This window comes from Podarcis bocagei (assembly GCF_964188305.1).
Source record: "Podarcis bocagei genome assembly, chromosome: 2".
NCBI lineage: Eukaryota > Metazoa > Chordata > Lepidosauria > Squamata > Lacertidae > Podarcis > Podarcis bocagei.
Window position 1 is genome coordinate 89943888 of NC_138126.1, and position 18533 is coordinate 89962420.

At 44.4% G+C, this 18533-nt stretch overlaps 1 protein-coding gene across 3 annotated transcripts in view; it reads right to left on the bottom strand.

Annotated features, from left to right (window-relative positions):
• The window catches only part of GIPC1 (GIPC PDZ domain containing family member 1), a 29726-nt gene extending 14907 nt beyond the window's left edge, over positions 1-14819 (bottom strand). The window contains exons 1-5 of one of the 3 annotated variants that reach the window (XM_081185043.1): positions 14408-14613; positions 12641-12745; positions 6221-6556; positions 5751-5936; positions 1442-1622 (exon numbers count right to left, since the gene is read on the bottom strand). In XM_081185043.1, coding sequence (XP_081041169.1) covers positions 1442-1622; positions 5751-5936; positions 6221-6505 — 652 coding nt within the window. In that variant the 5' untranslated portion in view covers positions 6506-6556; positions 12641-12745; positions 14408-14613. Of the gene's footprint in view, positions 1-1441; positions 1623-5750; positions 5937-6220; positions 6557-12640; positions 12746-14407; positions 14614-14698 lie in introns of those variants that run through there. The other 2 variants (XM_081185044.1, XM_081185042.1) reach the window with 2 other exon arrangements.
• Positions 14820-18533: the final 3714 nt, after the last annotated feature.

Here is an 18533-nt window from a genome sequence, read left to right on the forward strand (position 1 = left end):
TGAGAATAGCCACCCATCCATAAGAAATAGAAAATTGCTTTTATCCCTTTTTTCTTTTAAAAAGGTCCTCAGGAAGTTGAAGACAGACATAGAGTACACCTTCAAAAATAGCACACACTGCAAGAGGGCAAACGTCCCTTAATTCTAAGCTCAGGTGAGTCTGCTCCCAACTGAAACAGAGCCCATCCTCTTCGCTAATTCTTTGACACAAACAAACTGCATTTTGAATAGAAGAAAGGTTCTGTGTTTCCCTCAGCTAGGCTCATACACATCATGGAAACTTCTCTGTGTGTCTGTATTGGGTGCAAAACTTACAATTTTGTCTTGCATGTCATGAGCAAAATGTAAACCATGTTTTGCTCAAAGTTCAGTTTAGAAGCTAACAGGAAACCAGCCTCCTGCAAGCAGAGAATTCAAACACACCCTTTGTCAACCTTCTCCTATTACACCAGGTGGTTGCCAAGTATTAAAACACTTCTTCCTTAGAGGAAGAGTCTATAAACCTGCCTATAAAAGGTGCACAGAAACCAGAGGTTCTTTTTGATGAATTTTCTACTCTTAAACGTGTGCATCGTAGAAACTTAGATCCTGTTTCCTACTCCAATGTGTGAGTTCCTGAAGAAAGTGTTTGGAATGTATGCCACTGAAAGAATCATTGATTGCCACAGGGAAAGCCAAAAGACAAGTCTGTGTCATTAGTTAAAGTGTACAAATGTTATTCATGCTGTGCTCTTGAAAACGAAGTCAGATATACCCTTACTTTTGGCTGGGAATCTGATATGGAAATTGGCTTTAAAGCTCCAGTACAAAGGTAATCAAATTCTTTCTAACTTGATGCAATACTGAGGGCAAAGCCAGATATTAGCTTGCACCTTCATTTTCTATGCCTAATCTGCACCTGCCACCTTATTGTAAAGTAAGACATCAACAGGTTAGCTGAAGTACCCTTGACATTTTGCTTGAGCACTGCATGCATGGAAGATTACATGCAACAGTCTGTGGGATGGTGATGCCCATGGCTGGTGTACAGAGGGTTGGTCAAGAGGGAATGTTGCGGCCCTTGAGCAAAAAAGATGTCCCGCCCCAGGTTATTATAACTGAGAGGTAGTCAAAGAAATTGCTGTCCTCAAGCAAGGGAAGGCACAGATTTTCCTCCAGCAATTATGGAGTCCCTAGTTTTACCTCCCCTTTAACTTGTGGATTGGCTTGTAATGGGAAACATGCCCCCAGGACTAACTGAATCTCCTATCAGTAACCAGAAGGGCAGAGTCTAAAAGAGGGCAAAAGCCACCTCAATTACCTCTAGTCTTGTGAAAATAAAGTTCAGCTACGGTTGCTTTGAGAAACAGCAGGCTGCCAACTCCCCATTTCTTGAATGATGTATTTTTATCTCCCCCCCCCCATACTTCCCAGCAATTCAGAGTGTGCAGAATACACTTACCAAAAGCCTTCCGAGGCTCAGTAAGCTTCAGTGTGAAAGTGCGGCCTTTGGGCAGGTCCTTGAGCATTTTGGCGACCTCATAATGCCGGCAGCCGATAAGACTCTGTCCATTGATAGACTCGATCATGTCCCCCACATTGATGACTTGGATCCGGTCAATAACACTCCCTTCCTTGATTCTCTGCCAACAACAGATGGGAACAGTCAAGATGCAAATAAAGACCCAACCATTTCCTGACACTTCCCACCTCAAGAAGACATTGTGTCCAGAAATCAAGTAACAAACTATACGGCAATAGAGGCAGGCTCTAATTCTAAGCTGACCGAGGTTCACCCATCCATTCTAGCTTCACAATCATACCTTCATGATGGACAACTGTCAGCATTTCTACAGGGAAGGAAGCAAGTTGGTGAGAGAAAGAGTGAAGCTCATAATAAAGCAAGCCAATGGAAGAATCATTTTCATTGATGTTTTTTTAACACCTGGTTATAACCAGACAACTAGTGTGCCAAGACCAATTCCTTGGTGAGTATTTTGCCACATGTATCATGTGCCTTTTAAGCATGTGGGGAAATCTCCACTGTCAGGCCTCTGAGTAGAGAAGACCATGTACCTCTGAGGAGTAAGAAGCCCAACTTTGTGTTCAGCATGTTTTAACTCCCCTGTCTCATGACCTTTCAGCCTTGGGATCCACCACAGCCCTAAACTATGTACATACAATGCTCACCCTGCTCCATTCTGCTCCAGTGCTGAACCTGCAGCTATTTTTCCTGAGGATTGTGACTCATAATTACACTTATATATTTAATTGACTCATGGTGGATGCAAACAGTAGCCTAACCAGTCTGGCATCCTGTTTCCAGCAGAAGCAATTGTCAAATACCTTGGAAGGAGGTATAACCCCACCTCACCAAGCAAAGTTATACTTCTGGAAGCAGTTTAGAAAAAGGAATAGTGCTTCTGGATCACCAAATATCCCACACATCTAGTCCAAGGAATAAGAGCCTTCTTCACACAAACCTGAAAGTAATAAGCACCCTGAGTCTCTCTCTTCCCTGATCCATGGTTCCTAGACAGACTGCCCGTATTGCACTGCAACAGGGTGGAAGCATTCCTTTCCTTGCAGGTTTTGCCTTGCAAGAGTGGAGAATGCCCAGAACTACAAACCTAGTGTGAGACGTTGCCTGTGCATGTTTGTACTGCATGTGGAAGTGTGCAGCAGAATCACTCTGGATTAAGCATGGAGAGAGGTTACACGTGATTTATGATACAAGGAACCTATCAGGAAGTGTAGCCTCCTGAAGAGAAGTAGAAAAGGGGGAGGAGACCAGAACAAGGGAGAGTATTGCTAAGGAGAACAGACTTTGACTGCTTCTGAAACTGAAGCAGGCCAGTACTGGCCTGGAGAAGTTCTGAATACTGTTTCACAGGGTATTTAGGTAATGGTGAACAAATTTCTGTTTTAAAGCTGCTTAAAGAACTGCAACAGCAAACCTTCACATTAAAAACAAACACTGCAGTGTTGTGCTGTTTTTAAAAGGGCAGGTACTCCCTCAGATCATCTTGTGATAATACACAGTCACTTCCTCCAGGACTGAGAAGCTGATGAACCCTGGGTGGAGACAGCAACTGTTTATTAAGTACATAGCAGGTACTGTGGCAGCTCTGCCCAATGCCATGTGAATATTTCCTTCTCTATCCAAAGATACCAAACTGCCACTAGCCTTACAGCTCCTTGAGAAAGCACAGGTTGTGATGCTCCCAGGAAGTTCCAACCGCTCCAAGAGAAAACACCCATCTCAAGCAGAGCCACAACTTATTTTCCGCAAGAAAGTTGGAACAAGGCCATGTGGCAGGTGGTCTAAACTTATCTACTCCAGGAGAGAATGAGTGTTGCAATCTCATGCTCTTGCACATGCTCAGAACTGTGAAAGTAGAGCAGGCTCCAGTATTTTCCAGAACGTAACTAGCTAATCCCTAGTTTATGAACCAACCGTATGAAGGGAACATAAGCAAGGGTACAAAGAGGATTGAGGCTCTTGCATCAGAGGTATAGCTCTGTTCCAAGCGTCTAGGGACATATAACCTGAAAAGTGGAATCCAATATTCCTGCAGAATCTGAGGAATCACACACACACAAAAAAACAGCAACAACACCACATGCACTTTTAAAGAAGGAAGAACAGAATAACTATTCTACTGGTAGTTAGAAAATGGAGTGGGGTTGGGTTAGTGTAGTCAGGTGGACAAGCTTCTGTATTCTGTAGTACTGGGGAAAATTTGTTGAATATTTGAAAAATATAGGTATGCAAGTAAGTTCATTTGTAGGATTAACTTAAAACAAGCAGTTAAAAATATTATTGAAAAAAACAGAAGATTATCATAAAAATGGAATAAAGTAGAAAATGCAGTGTAAAAAACTAAAATTAAGAAACCACAAAAGTGTGTGGGGGGGAGAGTCAAATATGCAATTGTATTGGATGTATGTGTTTGTAGTGTGTCTGTTTGTAAATTTTTGAAAACTGAATTATTATTATTTTTTTTTAAGTAACAGCGAACTAAGGTTTGCAAACCAAACCAAACCAAACCAACTATAGTTTCACCTAGCTCATGGTATGTTGGCAGTAAATGAACTACAGTGGTGCCCCGCAAGACGAATGCCTCGCAAGACAAAAAACTCGCTAGACGAAAGGTTTTTTCATTCGCGATTTGCCTCGCAAGACGAATTTCCCTATGCGCTTGCTTCGCAAGACGAAAACTTCTTGCGACTTTGTTAAACCGTTTAAACCGTGCTTCGCAAGACGAAAAATTCGTTAGACGGCAAAAATTGCGGAACGAATTAATTTCGTCTTGCGGGGCACCACTGTACTGTTAAGCCACTGAGCAGGATTCACACATAATGCTAATCCATGCTTTTATAAACCATAAGCATTATGTGCTAACTTGTCCACTATGTAAATAAGTACATTAATTCAGTTAGATTGAATATATTTCCACATAGCAGAATTTATGGTTTCTTATCTTATTACTCAAATAATTTTAGCACAGACTTTAAAGAAAGTAAGAACACAAATGCTGGACAAGAGCAAAGATTTAGCTAGTACAACTTCTTTTCCAACTATAATAGTAATAAACCTCTGTTAGCTCCATCAACTGATATTCAAGGAATCACTGCCTCAGTAACTGGAGGTTCCATTTTGTTATTGTGGCTAATAGACTTGGGTTGTCCTATCTCATTTTAAAGCCATCCAAGTCAGTGGCCATCAGCCTATCTTGTGACAGCAAACTGAATGAATGATCTGTATCATTTTCTTCTCTCACTTAAATCTACTTACAATTAATTTAACTGGGTGCCCCAAAGCATCTATAAAAGAAATTCTTATCTGCTTCCTCAAACTTTTATATAACTAAAAATCTCTGTATCATATCCTTCTTAGGTAAAGGTACCCCTGACTGTTAGGTCCAGTCGCAAATGACTCTGGGGTTGCGCGCTCATCTTGCTCTATAGGCCAAGGGAGCCGGCGTTTGTCTGCAGACAGCTTCCGGGTCATGTGGCCAGCATGATTAAGCCACTTCTGGCAAACCAGAGCAGCGCACGGAAACGCCGTTTACCTTCCCGCCGGAGTGGTACCTATTTATCTACTTGCACTTTGATGTGCTTTCGAACTGCTAGGTGGGCAGGAGCTGGGACTGAACAATGGGAGCTTACCCCGTCGCGGGGATTCGAACCACTGACCTTCTGATTGGCAAGCCCTAGGCTCTGTGGTCATCTTTTTTTCCTTAAAAACCCCCACCCCAAATGCTTAGCATTTCTAGACTACTTGGTTTATCAGGACTTTTCTGTTCAGACCCCAGAAGATAACCTGGTTATCATGTTTCATGTAGAAAAGGCCAGCAGGTGTTTTAGGGAGCCTTGTGCATTATACAATCACTTGGTACAGTAAAATAATACATTCTCAGCCAGAGTGGGAAGGAAAAAAGGGTAATTGTTAGGAATGGGTGGGTTGGACTCCCTAGCTCCTGTAAGACACATTAGCTCCCAGAAAGGTTCAGATCAGGGAAGATTCGTAGCTCACAGTATGAGGATTAGGGTAAGCACTGGGCTTAGTGGCCTCTTGGGTAGAAACCTCTGAAAGATAAAACAGCCGCCCTGAAGCTGATAGATTAGAAAGAACAATGGAAGCAACACAGTGGACCAAACCAAAAACCAAAAACCACACCCACAAAATGGAAGCCCCATACACCCTCCTTCAACAGCAGCCAGAATTCAGTAGGAGAGCAGCACAAGCTGAGCCTACCCAAAGATACCTTGATAAAAGCATAGCCAGCTCCATTGTCTGTGATGGTCAGGCCCAGGGCTTCCTCAGATTTGAACACCTCAACCTCCTTCCTCTGGCCCTTTGTGTGGGCGAAGATGAAATCCTCTAGGCCAATCTGGCCACCCAACAGTTTTTCCATGTCCACTTTGTGGGTATTTAAGGTGCAGAACATCACCTAGATAATGGGAAAGGAGGCATGAGCACTTGACATTACAGGCATCCTAACTGCTTTTAGAGAAAGTGCACCAGTGAGGTCTGCTCCTTCAGTTCAAGAGGTAAGAGACCTGGAAGCTTTTGACCACAGACTTGCAGCATACGCTCCCAGATATTTACTTAAACACAGCCTCATGCAATCCAAACTGTGGTTGACCCTGGCACCTGCCCCACCCAAGCTGAGTTAGCCATGCCATCCCCAACACTAAATGGGCATTACCAGGAAAACATGATGATTCTACCTACCTCGGCTGGTGAGATTTTAAAGGCCTCGGCAATTTTACTATACAGTTCTTTGACATTGGTAAAGCCCTCGATCCGGCCAGTGGGGCTTCCGTGGGCCAGCTGGGTGTGGAACACAAGTCGAGGGCGGAGACTGGCAGGGGGTGGGGGAAGGCCAGACTGAAGTGCCCCGCCAACCACACCAACGCTGCCTACCCCCAGCCCGCCCAGGCCACTGCGAATGGGCTCGGCTTCCTCATTCTCCACCAGCGGTGGGGCCTTCTTCCGTCGGCCTAGTCCAAGCGGCATGAGGGAGATGTGGCCAGTCAGCAGCGAGGGTCAGTCGCCCAAGGTATGGACCTAGAAATGGAGGGGGCACAAGGTGAAAAGAAGGAAATGGAAAAGGACAGGCAAGCCTCTAGAAAGACGCATTATCTTGAATTCTAGGGAGCACTTTTCCAACAAGGAGGAAAGGAAGCTGGACCAGAAACAGGTATAGAACTTAATATCACTAGACAACAGCACTTCTCTATTTGTGCCATCAGGTCAGGTAGACTCAGTTTATAAGTAAAGTAGTCTTGCAAATAAGACCACAACAAAATATTACTGGCTTGCCTGCTCACACATATCTGTGGTAGCCTGAAAAGAGTGAAGAGCAAGGAAGGAAACAAAGCTTTCCCCCATTTATAAGCATTTCAATATTCCTGCGCAGCAGAGAGTTGGACTAGAAGACCCATTGGCTCCATTCCAACTCTATGATTTCTCAGTTTGGCAAATGGCTTTGGGATATGTGTTTCTTGGGGACGTTTTGCCTTGTTGTGGAAACTAGGGTTTTATCCAGGCAATCTATGTATGTACGCAGATCCCAACCACATCATGGCTTTTGCACAGAAGCGCCACAAGTTCCAACTCAAAGGCACGAGACGGCAAACAACTACCATGGGAGTTCTGTATCCCACTGGCCGGTGCTTGGGAAAAAAGGGAAGGCTGTCGCTCAGTGGCAGAGCATCTGCTCTGTATGTGGAAGGACCCTAGTTCTATCACTGCTGTCTAAAGGCAGGGATGGGAAAGACTCGCAGCTTGAAGAAATTATTCTTCAACATCAACTTTGTTAAACTGGTCATGTTGTTTGGATGCCTGATTATTGTCTTCCAAAGCAACTACTCTATTCCCAACATAACAATGGAAAGTGAAATACCGGTGGACAACAAAAGAAGTTTAAAGACACTCTCAAGGCAAATCTTTAAAAATGTAGTATAAGCACTGATAACTGGGAAACACTGGCCTTGCGTTCCAATTAGAGAACAGCCTTTACCAAAGATGTCATGGACTTTGAAGAAGCACAATCTCTGGACAAAAAGGAGAAACAAGCTAAGAGGAAGGCATGTTTGGGAAATTCTCACCATGATAAACTCCTGCCTGGAAACCTATATCCCCACTGTGGAAGGACTTGTGGATCCAGAATTGACCTCCACAGTCACTAACAGACTCACTGTTAAGACCGTGTTCATGGAAGGCAATCTTACTTGGCTATGAGTGATCGCCAAAGAAGAAGAATTACTAGCATACTCCTAACATGTACAATTAACTCAGTCACAATGCAAGTTTTCAAAAAAAAAAAAAAATGTATTGGAAATTTTCCAGTGGTTTTTCCTATGCAAATTTGCATAGGAAAATTTCAGTTTGCATCAGGAAATTTTCCCTAGAAAATGATCTAATTAGCATGTTTGCTTAACTTGTATTTAATAAATGAAGCTACAAACTCTGATATTGCCAATCTTACCTAATATTTACTTGCAACTGACATCCATTAGTTGTCACAAATGAACTTATGAAATGGAAAATTTTCCACAGAGAAGCGTATCACAGGAAAGTTCTCCATTTTGCAAGATTTTCTGCCCCGCATCTCAGTAAGTCACAGCTCAAGCTTTCTAGATATGTATGCCTATTCTGTTTGTGGTTGTCTGACTACAGGAACTCTATTTGGTGAGTGGACGCACAAACAGGAAACAAAATGGGGAATATAGGAGCATGGATCTAGACTTTAATCCCTTTGCCATGTTATATCTGACTTTATCTCCTGACTTTTGAGTTTCACCTGAAGCAAGAGGTTTCTAGTCTTGCTTGCTGAAAGGCTTATAAGATCCTGAAATGTTGTGAAACACAGAAAGCCTATTGTTGAATTCAAGTTGGGAGGCTGCATCACAGAGACAAGATTTTGCTGTCTGCTGAAGAGAGAACATTCCAGTTGTTCGAAGTTACCAGTGACAGGCTGCACTGAGGCTATATATGAATTGGGTTTTTTGTTTTAACATTGAAACTGTAATTTAAAGATGCCTTGGTCAACCACTGCATATGTCGCTTACTCCAGAAAATGCTCACAGAGATGATGCACATTTTCTATTAACCAGGGAAAGGGGTTAATGAGTAGAAAATAAATCCCATTTTAGATAGATGATGTCGATGTTGCATCACCTGGATTTTATCACTCCATGATTGTCCAGAGGTGAATACTGGCCAAACACCTTTTAGCTGTTTGTTTATGCGTACTTGTTTAACTGCCTCCATAAACCAAAAGAGGTTTTTATCTATGAAATGGAATTGGGACATATTAATTATCTGCCATGAACTAATAAGGTTGTAGAGATCGGGCTCTGGGCAGCAGTCTAGTTGCACAGCCATTTGCTGCTGTTAAACCCCGACTCCCAGCAAAACACACTTGCAGCATGCAAGAGGGGAAGAGCACATCCTCAGAATGAACGAAAATGAAGTAAAAGCAAACAGTGGGAGATTAAGCATTCTAACATTCACCACTTTTAAAAGGCAAGACAATGTTCCCATGTTGAAGCAGTACAGTATGGAGAAGCTCACCACTAAAATGTGTTTTTTTAAAATCGAATAACAAGGCCACACAACAGTACAGGCCAGGTTTATTTAGAGGTGGGGCAAGAAGAGGGGTGTTGTCTCTCATCTTTCTCACCACAGGCTATATCCAACAGGCACCTGAAATGCTCACATGATATTCCACACAGCAATTACAATGGCTGTGACCACAAGAAGAGCCCTGATAGATCAGACCAAAGACTGATCAAGTCCAACATACCATTTTCAACAGTGGCCAGCTAGATGCCTCTGGGAAACCCACAAACAGGATATGATGGTATGAGGGCACTAGCCCTCTTCTATGCTTGATCCTCAGCAACTTGTACTCAGAGGTATATTGCCTCTGATCCTGGAGGGTAATATACAGCAACCATGATTAATAGTCAATGATAACTCTGCCCTCCATGAATCTGTCTAATAAACGTGCTGTAGAGATGGGGGGAAATGCTTCCCCCCCCCATCAGATTGATGAACTTCTATGATGTCTCCTCCCCTTACACATCTTTCTTCTAAATTAAAAGAAGCAAGCATTATATTCTTTCTCTGTAGTGGAGTTGCTTCAGCCCCCTGACCCCTTTGGTTGCCCTTTCCCTAAAAGTGACAGGATTTGATAGGTGAGCATGCTTTGCTCTCTTTCGGCTATGAAATGGGCATTTCAGAGCTGGATTCAGTACAAGAAGCCACTGTCAAATCTCAGGTCTGGGTTCATGTCCAGTACTGCTCATCGCTCCATAATACACAGGTACACATTTGTGTGGGTTACAAAGGTTTATAATGAATAATACAAGTACCCGTCCTTTCTGTAGGAAGTTAACAACTAATTGATATAAGAACAACCAATAGGTAAACACTATCAGATTAAGATTTAAATACAGTAAACCAAAGATTAGAAATAACTGGGAAGAAAAAGTCAAACTGTCAAGACTTTGGTTTAGAAATGTCTGTGTATTAACAGGAGGCAAATTATTGCTCCAAATTAAAAACTGCATAATGAAGACAAATCACATAACAAAGATACCCTAAAATAGCCTTTGGGTCCAACAACATGACTCTCTCCTAAAGGAAAAGGCCCTTGAATAATACAGCAGGACACAAGATCCTAACCTTTCTGCTAATTTATGTGCATCTCCAAACCAGGCCCTGGGAGCGTGCAAGTGTTGGGACTGGCACAGCAGGAGCAAGCCTCTGACGCCTCTGTTCTGGGATCAGGGTGGAGCAGGCCTTTGCAAGTTGATTCAGAGCAGAGAAACAGGCTACAGGGTGTTCCCTAGAGGGTGGGACAGCAAGGGAACGCAGCCAAACCTGTGAGTGCTCCACACTGAAGAACAGCTAAAGCAAACTACAGGGCAAGGCATTCCACATTCTAAGCACAGCCTTCAGCATTGTCAAAAAAAACTTCTGCCAACACCACTTCCCCTTCAAACACTGCCAAAAGTAACTATTTTCAAAGCAATATTTTGTCTCCTTTTATGCTGCAAGTTCCACTGTGATCTGGCTTGTCCCATCATTTTCAGCTCCCAGAGATCATTACACTATTCTGCACTTGCATCTGTCTCCCTTGACTTCTCTCCCAAAGTCTGCCAGAGAACAAGATCTTATCCCTGTTTCAATATTACATTCATATCCCATCTTTCCTCCAAGGGGCTCACTGAGATAAACATGGTCCAATGTGCTAGAAAAAGGGGTGCTGGAACTCACCATGAAAACCTCCCTCATTCTCTTAGAATGGCAATGGCATCCACCTGAGAGGTGCCAGCCCAGAACCCACCTGAGAGGTGCCAGAACTGAGTTTCTCTGAGTTCTCCCTGAAAAAAGTCCTGGTACTCCTCCCTCCCTCCCTCTTTTATTCTCAGCACCCATTTGAGGTATGTCAGGCTGCAAGATGATGATTTGCCCAAGTTAACCCAGTAAGCTTCACAGTTCAACGTTGATTTGAACGTGGGCCTCCCCTGTCTTCCTGATTCACAATATTCTCATTTCAAGCAATTATGAAAAATATAATCACACACTCCAGAGCATAAATCCACCAAGACTATAGGCATTTACAGGTCATGGAATTAGCTCTAAACAAGACTCCTCATGGGTGCTGAATTTTAATTTGTCTAGACAGCAGACATACAGGAGACAAAGTGCTGACAAGGCCCCATCTTGGCAGAAATGCAGAAGGCAAGAGGCTGAAAGCCCTAAAGCTATAATCTTTACCTATAAAACAAATCATTTGAAATACTAACACATCTAAACTTAAACTAGTGTGAAGCATCCTAAGGATTTCAAAATTTGAAGCACAATGTATAGTTTTGGGGAGGGCCAGATAACTTCAGAGATCTGTTCCATAAATCCTACTCAAGTTTTGTTGACATTCCATACTGAACTAGAGATTTCTCTGCAGCTGACTAGGATAGGCGTTAAAATGCTAAGCCTTGAATAACTGGAGGCCTCAAATGGATTTTTGTGGTAATGCCTCTGTATTAAGATAGGAATTATTTCACCTAGGCCTAAACAATCAAGAGGAGGCTTGCCAAACTTCCTCTTAAACTCTCCAGTGAAGATGGCCGTGAATTCACTAGCTAACTTAGCCTCCTATCTCTGCTGCTTTTACAGCTAAGGATTTGCTTTCTACGTTTTTAACAAAGCCTTCGTTTCCTGCTGTTAGAAACACGACTGGTTGACTTCCACCTGTTAATTGTTCGTTTTAACATCAAAATCCATGTGCTTGCACACCCTATAACTTAAACATATTTATTTCTGTCATCACCTACCCCCCAGGTTCTCCAGTACTGTGTGTACGTTTACTTAGCTGGGGCAACCCAGGCAGATAGGTGGGGTACAAATTTCATCATCAACATCAACATCGGTATCCCCTTGAGTTCAAGAGGATTTTCTCCCATGTTAGGATTGCAGTTGAAGTATTTCCCTTTGAAGTGTGTCTCATTACCAGCAGCCTCACTAGCTGTTATTACCATCACTACTATTTACGGTAACCTTTTTTATTGTCTGTGTGAGACACTGCACTGACCTCACGTATAAAAGCCGCTCCTGCCCAGATGGCTTACTATGGAAGACTGGGAGGACAAAGATGAAGGGAGATAACAGGAAGAGAGTAGCAAAGGGCAGGTGGGAGAGGGTTGTATTTACTATTACTCCTGCATGTTAACAGGATCAAAATGAAGGCACAGTATTATTTCAAATGACTTGGACAGAATACTTTGTGCATCACAGAAAATCCTTTACTATTCTTGCAACAGACCACATTCAATTTGTGATCCACAATTACCATTGAATCCTTATCAGCAGAGCTAGAGCCTAGCTAGCCTACTTTTTCTAATACTATAAGTACATTATACCAGACAGTTGCTACATCCCACAGCAGGAAAGCATGTGAGCGACAGTGTTACTTCACCAACATCAACACAGAGGTGGGTGGGGAGACCTTTCAGCAATTTTGTTTTACTCTTCTGATGAATACTGTATTTGGAAAGGAAAGATGGTCAGAATCATCAGGGTTCCTCCCTGCTTCTGCTCCCTGGGTTAGGCAAGGGAAGATAACAAATGGCACCTCACCCTACAGTGGGCGCAGTTTCCTGCTTCAGGAACCAGTGACCTCTTGGCAGTAAGTGAAGGAAGGTCCCTTACATCAGGTGGGGAAGAGAGTGTGAACTGGCAGACCTGAGGAAAAGGGTGGGCTACATTATACACATTTGCATGAAAAGGCCAATTCATATCTCACCAGTAACTGAAATATACTGTATACTGAATGCATTATACAAAGTCACCAACATCCTGTTATTGGTACATATTATGCACATTCACCCACATTTACTCCTTTTTCACCATTATTCTACCTGCAAAATTTAAGATTTCAAAGAATTTGGAGCATTTTGCAAAATGTAGAAAGCCAGAGGAGAATCAGTGATTAGGCTTAAGTGGTCAGCAGGAGGGGAACAGAACATGGTGGCCACAGGAGGGAATAAATGTGTATGGTGCTGTATTGTTAGATTTTGCACAACTTTGGCGACAGGTTATGCCTGCCAAGCACCTACCCACCCCTTCCTTGTTAAAATGGTAAGGGACTGTAATGGAACACACTGTGTACATCCCTTTTGACCTAGATAAGGAGTAGTAAGCTTCTGAATGCCTCTGAAGAGTGAAATAGAAGCACTTGCCAGTTTTGCCAGTTCTTGAATAGCACCTAGGTTACAGAGCACAAATCTTTTTTCTCCAACTTCCTCAAACGTTAACACCCTCAACAGATTACCTATAGCAACAAAAGGACAAAAGTCCAACACCTTATACCACTGAGCCAATCATTAAAAGCATAGAGGAACACCTTCTAAATTCAGCAAAAGAGCCTTCAGTTAGGGAAGATGGAAGCCCATAATGCAGGAGAATGGCATATAGTACACAATTTAGGAGAAAGATCTGACAAAACTGCATTTCCCCCCCAGCTTCTCAAGTCTCCTGAGAAAGCAGGGGTGCTGACCTCACTGGAGAGATGTTAAATGGACAGGAAAGCCAGTTTCCTCTGCTACTAGGCATTTGGGTGTTGCTACCGAGTTTCCCTCAATTCCTACACTACAATAAAAGGAAAACAGAAAGTCAGTTTCGGTAGTGAAACTCAATCCTCCCCCATCAATGATAACAGAGACACCGACCCACACACTCTCCTAAGCCCACTTGGCATCAGGAACAGCAGGAACCATGGGACTCGGCACACTTTGAAACAGGTGGGTCTTTATCAGGCACTTGTTAAACCACCTTATTTTATATTCTCTGAACGTAGCAGGATAGTTCAAAAACTCCTCACCTAACTTAATAGTACAGAGCGGACGTACATGGACGTTTATTTAATCGCTTACCCCCTTTTACTAATGGAAGGGGGAGCAGAGGGTCAGGGAAGAGAAACTCTCAGCATGTGCAGAACCCCCCCCCCCGAAATTCCAAGTCACAACACGCCCAGGGGCTCCATTCAGAGAACCCAGGAGTCCGGGCTGCCGCTCCAGCTGGCAACTCCCCTCAAGAGCGGGCTGTCTCAGGGGCAACGGCACTACTTTCCCTACGTGTTTTGTATCCAGGCAAGCCCGGCGGGGCTTTTTGCATCTGCAAACGGGCAGGAAGCTCCCTCCCGCCGGGTGGGGGTTGGGGGAAGAGCGCTGGATGCCAGGACTCCTGGGTTCCCCCTCACCCCTGAATCTCGCTTTCTCTTAGGAGCCGCCCCCACTTCTCTCTCCCCCCCCCCAGCTCCCTTCCCTCGCAGCGCAACCAACACTCCTCCCCCCAGAGCCCCTCTCCTTAGGCAAGACACGTCCATTCCCTTCTCCTCCTCCTTACCAGCGTCCCTTTCCTCGCCGGGCCCGTCCCTCAGCCAAACTACAACCCCGCGCAAGCCAGGCCTGTCCCTCAGCAGGAGGCGGGACTTAGAAACCGCGCCTACTAGCCAATTGGAGCGCGCTTCGCCTCCTTCCTTGGCTAATCACAGGTTGCCCTCCCAAAGCAAGGAGAACATTCCGGGTCCTTCGTATCAAGTTCCACACAAGCGCCGCCGCCACCCCCAGCTTCGAGATGCAATGGAAGGGGTGGGATTGGGTTGCGGAGCAGAAACGCAGAGCGGGTGGAACATACCATCCTCGAAGTGGGGGGGGGGGAGAGGTGGATAGTAACCATTCAGGAAGGGTTTTGGGGATAACTGCCCGCGGCCCTGAACCCGCCCAAGCGCCCTCTCCTCCCCCCGCCCGCACCCGGCTCGCGTCCGTGTTCTCATTGCCTTCTAGTGGCCAATTCTGTCACTACAGCGCGCTTGGAACCAATGGGAAGGCGGGAGGCCGGGCGCGGCCTGAGCCGGAGGCGAATTAGCTGCCCCGGGTGGAGGGAGGGGGAGACTTGTCTGTGCCTGGCGCTTAGCAGCCGAGCGCCGGGGTGGGAAGGTGCGCTATTCCGATCACGCCTTTTCTCTAGGTTAGGGGCGGACCGGAGTTCACTACTTCGGCCTCGCCCCGGAACCTGTTGTGAATTCGAGGGGATCGAAACACTTAAAGCCGGAGAACTCTGCGCTTTTCCTTCACGCGAAACCAGCCCCGCTCCTCGTCCCGCAAAAGCCTCTCCCTCCACTTTAGGCCGTAGGAGAGGCGGTTCTTGGAGGGCAGCGGTGGCGTCCAAGGCTCCGGGGGGGGGGGGAGGACCCACATGTCACAGCCCACTGGTGACCGAGGGAGGGCGTCTTGCCGACTTTCAGAAACGGGGTGTCAACATTCGCTCACCACGACGCACGTCACACCCACACCCACTTTTTCCTTCACTGCGTCGAAGAGAATATCTCCCAATTCTCGGTGATTTCGAAATTTGGATTAAAAATGCCATTGGAATCAATTGGGCGTGACAGAATTTTCATAGGTTGGGGCGGCCCATTGTGAACATAATGGTGCTTGCCTTTGAGTAAGTATCGCGAGCGCCAGTCCTACCATTAGGCAAAGTGAGGCAGCAGGGAAGCTCAGCAAAGCACTCACAAATGCATAGGTCATATAATAATACCCTGTGTCATATAATCAGTGGTTTTTTCCTGGGGGGACACGGGTACACATACCCCTAAACATTTTGTGAATCTAAGTTTGGCTTCATTGAGGGGCAGTATTTCAATATGAGTAGGAAAATGAGAGTACCCCTCTCATATTTTTTTTTTAGAAAAAAGTACTGCCTATAATATACAGTTGTGGCTGTTCCAGGGCTAGCCCACCCACAAGTCAAGGTGAGGCAACTGCCTCGGGTGGCAGGATCCACAGGGGCAGCAGATCCCACCTCTCTGTGAATAGGAAGCACTGCTGGTCGTCTCCTCCCACCTTTGTTCCTGATATATATCTTCACTCTCCCTATCTTCCCTAGCAGGGACACACCATTTTGTGGTTCATCTTAGGTGTCAAAATGCCTTGGGCTAGCCCTGGGCTCTGCCATAATACTTTGAATTTGCAGGGTGGAGCTATCTTTGGTTGTATGAGAAGACAGTTGTCATAGTAGTGTTGATTGTTTCGCCTACATACTGCTGGGGGGGGATGTTGATTTAATCTCAGTTCTGTGCATGTTCAGTGATGCTGTACACCTTGAAATTAAGGGAGGGATTTGCTGGTTTATTTCAGGTAGCAAAATGTATTGGGCTAGCCCTGATTATCCTGCTCTTCCTCCAAAGATGGCATCCATAGTCCACTCCTGTAGACTCCTAACATTTGTACCAGATAGGTTTGGCTGTAAACTACCCAGCCATTATTGTGTGACATATCCAAGTGTCGCCTGTCCTGTTTTGCCACCTTGCATATGCTTCATGCACTGCCCACCCCCACTGAAGCCTCGCTTTCTGGGGTTGTGCAGGTGCAACTTCCAGGTTCAAATAACATCTTTCTAAAACCCAGAAACCACCACAGCCGCTTCTCTGAGAGCAGGGGCATGCATCTGCAGAGGCACCCTTTGGGTTCTACCACCTGAGGCAGCAGTCTCTCTGCATGGACAGGCCCAGCCCTGGCCATACCACCGATTATTAGCAGCCTAGGCCAGGAATGGAGAACTTATGGCCCTGCAGATAGTATTGGACTGCAGCTCCCATCGTCCCTCCCATTTGGCTGTGCTGTGCTGTTTGCGACCAATAGAGTGGGATGGCAACATCTGGAGAGCCACGCATGAGCTAGGCACTAAGAATTAACGTACCAGGGAAAGAAGCTCAACCCAAGCCTGTGCTCTACTTGTTCTGTACTGCTTTTCTTCAGATAGAAAAAAATGAGATTCCTGGCCTACCGTCTGAACTGGTAAGAGTTCACTTTACCTCCATACTCTGCATGTGTAGCATCAAGCCCCTGTCACTCTTCTTGGCTGCTATCTGGTTGAGCTTCCTAAAATTAATCTCTTGGAACTTGTTTGGCTCAAGCTCATATGGCTCACACAAGCAGCAGACTGTATCGCTTCAGCTGTCAGATCACTTTGGAATGTGCTTCCTGCCCCCATATAAAATATTCAGCAAGTTAAAAACTAGCACAGCTTGTTGCTCTCTGTTATGCTGCTTTTCAACTTATAGAGAACTGAGAATTCTTCACATAGCAAAGAATTTAGAAATGTGATCCAGCACATACTTATCTACCCGCCTCTTCCTGCTGCACACATAGACTAGGCTCCTTTGGGACTTTTGGGAACAGGGAGCTAAATACTGAGTTTAAGCAAATAAAGAGATTTCTTAGAATGCAGAACAAAACCTTAAAATTTAAGCAAAGTTTGCGGTAAGAATTCTTATTTGGATGAGGCCGGTGCAATAGCACATACCAGTTGGCAGTCAATACTTTGGAGGGTTTGCTTTCAGGGCTTTCGTTCTTAGCCTTTACTCCCTTGTAGCTTAAATCGTCACTAGAAAAAAATCTGTGTGAACTGACAGAATATAGGAAGCACGACCATAAACAGTAGTGTATTAGGGTAGCGTTGTTGCCAATATATCCATGGTATGGAGAGGAAGAAGAAGAAAAAATCAAAATGAAGGTGGCAGCAGATACCTTAAAATTGTGTTGATCAGTCTCTTCTTCTTCTTGCTGAACTTCTTGCAGGAATCCTATTGGACTACATGCATATAGTACCAATACTGTCTTGACCAGAATGCAGATACACCTCCTTAGACCACACATGTATTATTTTACAATAAAAAAATTTCACTCACTTTTCTGCTTGTATTTACAATAAAGGAAGATCCAAGCTTAGGTCATCCATTTTCATCCATCATATTTTGCTTCTTGGGTCCTCATACCTCACTAATTTTTCTGCCTAATATTAAAAAAAGTTAACCTAGATTCAAAAACCCAGCTATCTCAATCATGGAAACCAATACTTTAAAAATCTGAAGTTATTTTTACCCTTGTACTTAATGACATTACAACTGTGTAAGATGCCTGTCTTTGGACAGCGACATCATGACAAAAATCCTACAAACTAGTTAAGTGTTGGAAATATCATGAACAGTATAGTTCATGATTGCACATATATGTTACACTCACTGCTCCTGCATTAGGATATATGCATAGGAAACTATAGTGAACGCCTGCTTAACCATTGAAATAGATATGTACTCAATCATCCTGTGTAAAGTTTGCCATACATGGGTTTTTTTCAATTGGACACAATTGAAGCAACTCCAACGCAGAAGAGGTTGAGACAGGCCCTGCCTGATCAATCTCCTTAGCTTAACTATGCCAAATTGAAGAATAGACGTTTCACAAAGAAGAGCTAACTGCAGAATCTGTAGTGTAGCCTGAATTCGTTTGCTATCTGTCACAAAGTTAGGGGTGCATCCTGTACAGCTTCCAACTATGAAAATTGTGATTCTGTGCAATCAGTTGTCACATTCACATGAGTTACATGGAAGCTGTTGCTTGAACCGTATTAGAGTGAGCAACAAAACAAAGAAATCATATAAAAATATTCGTTCCCACCTTTTCTG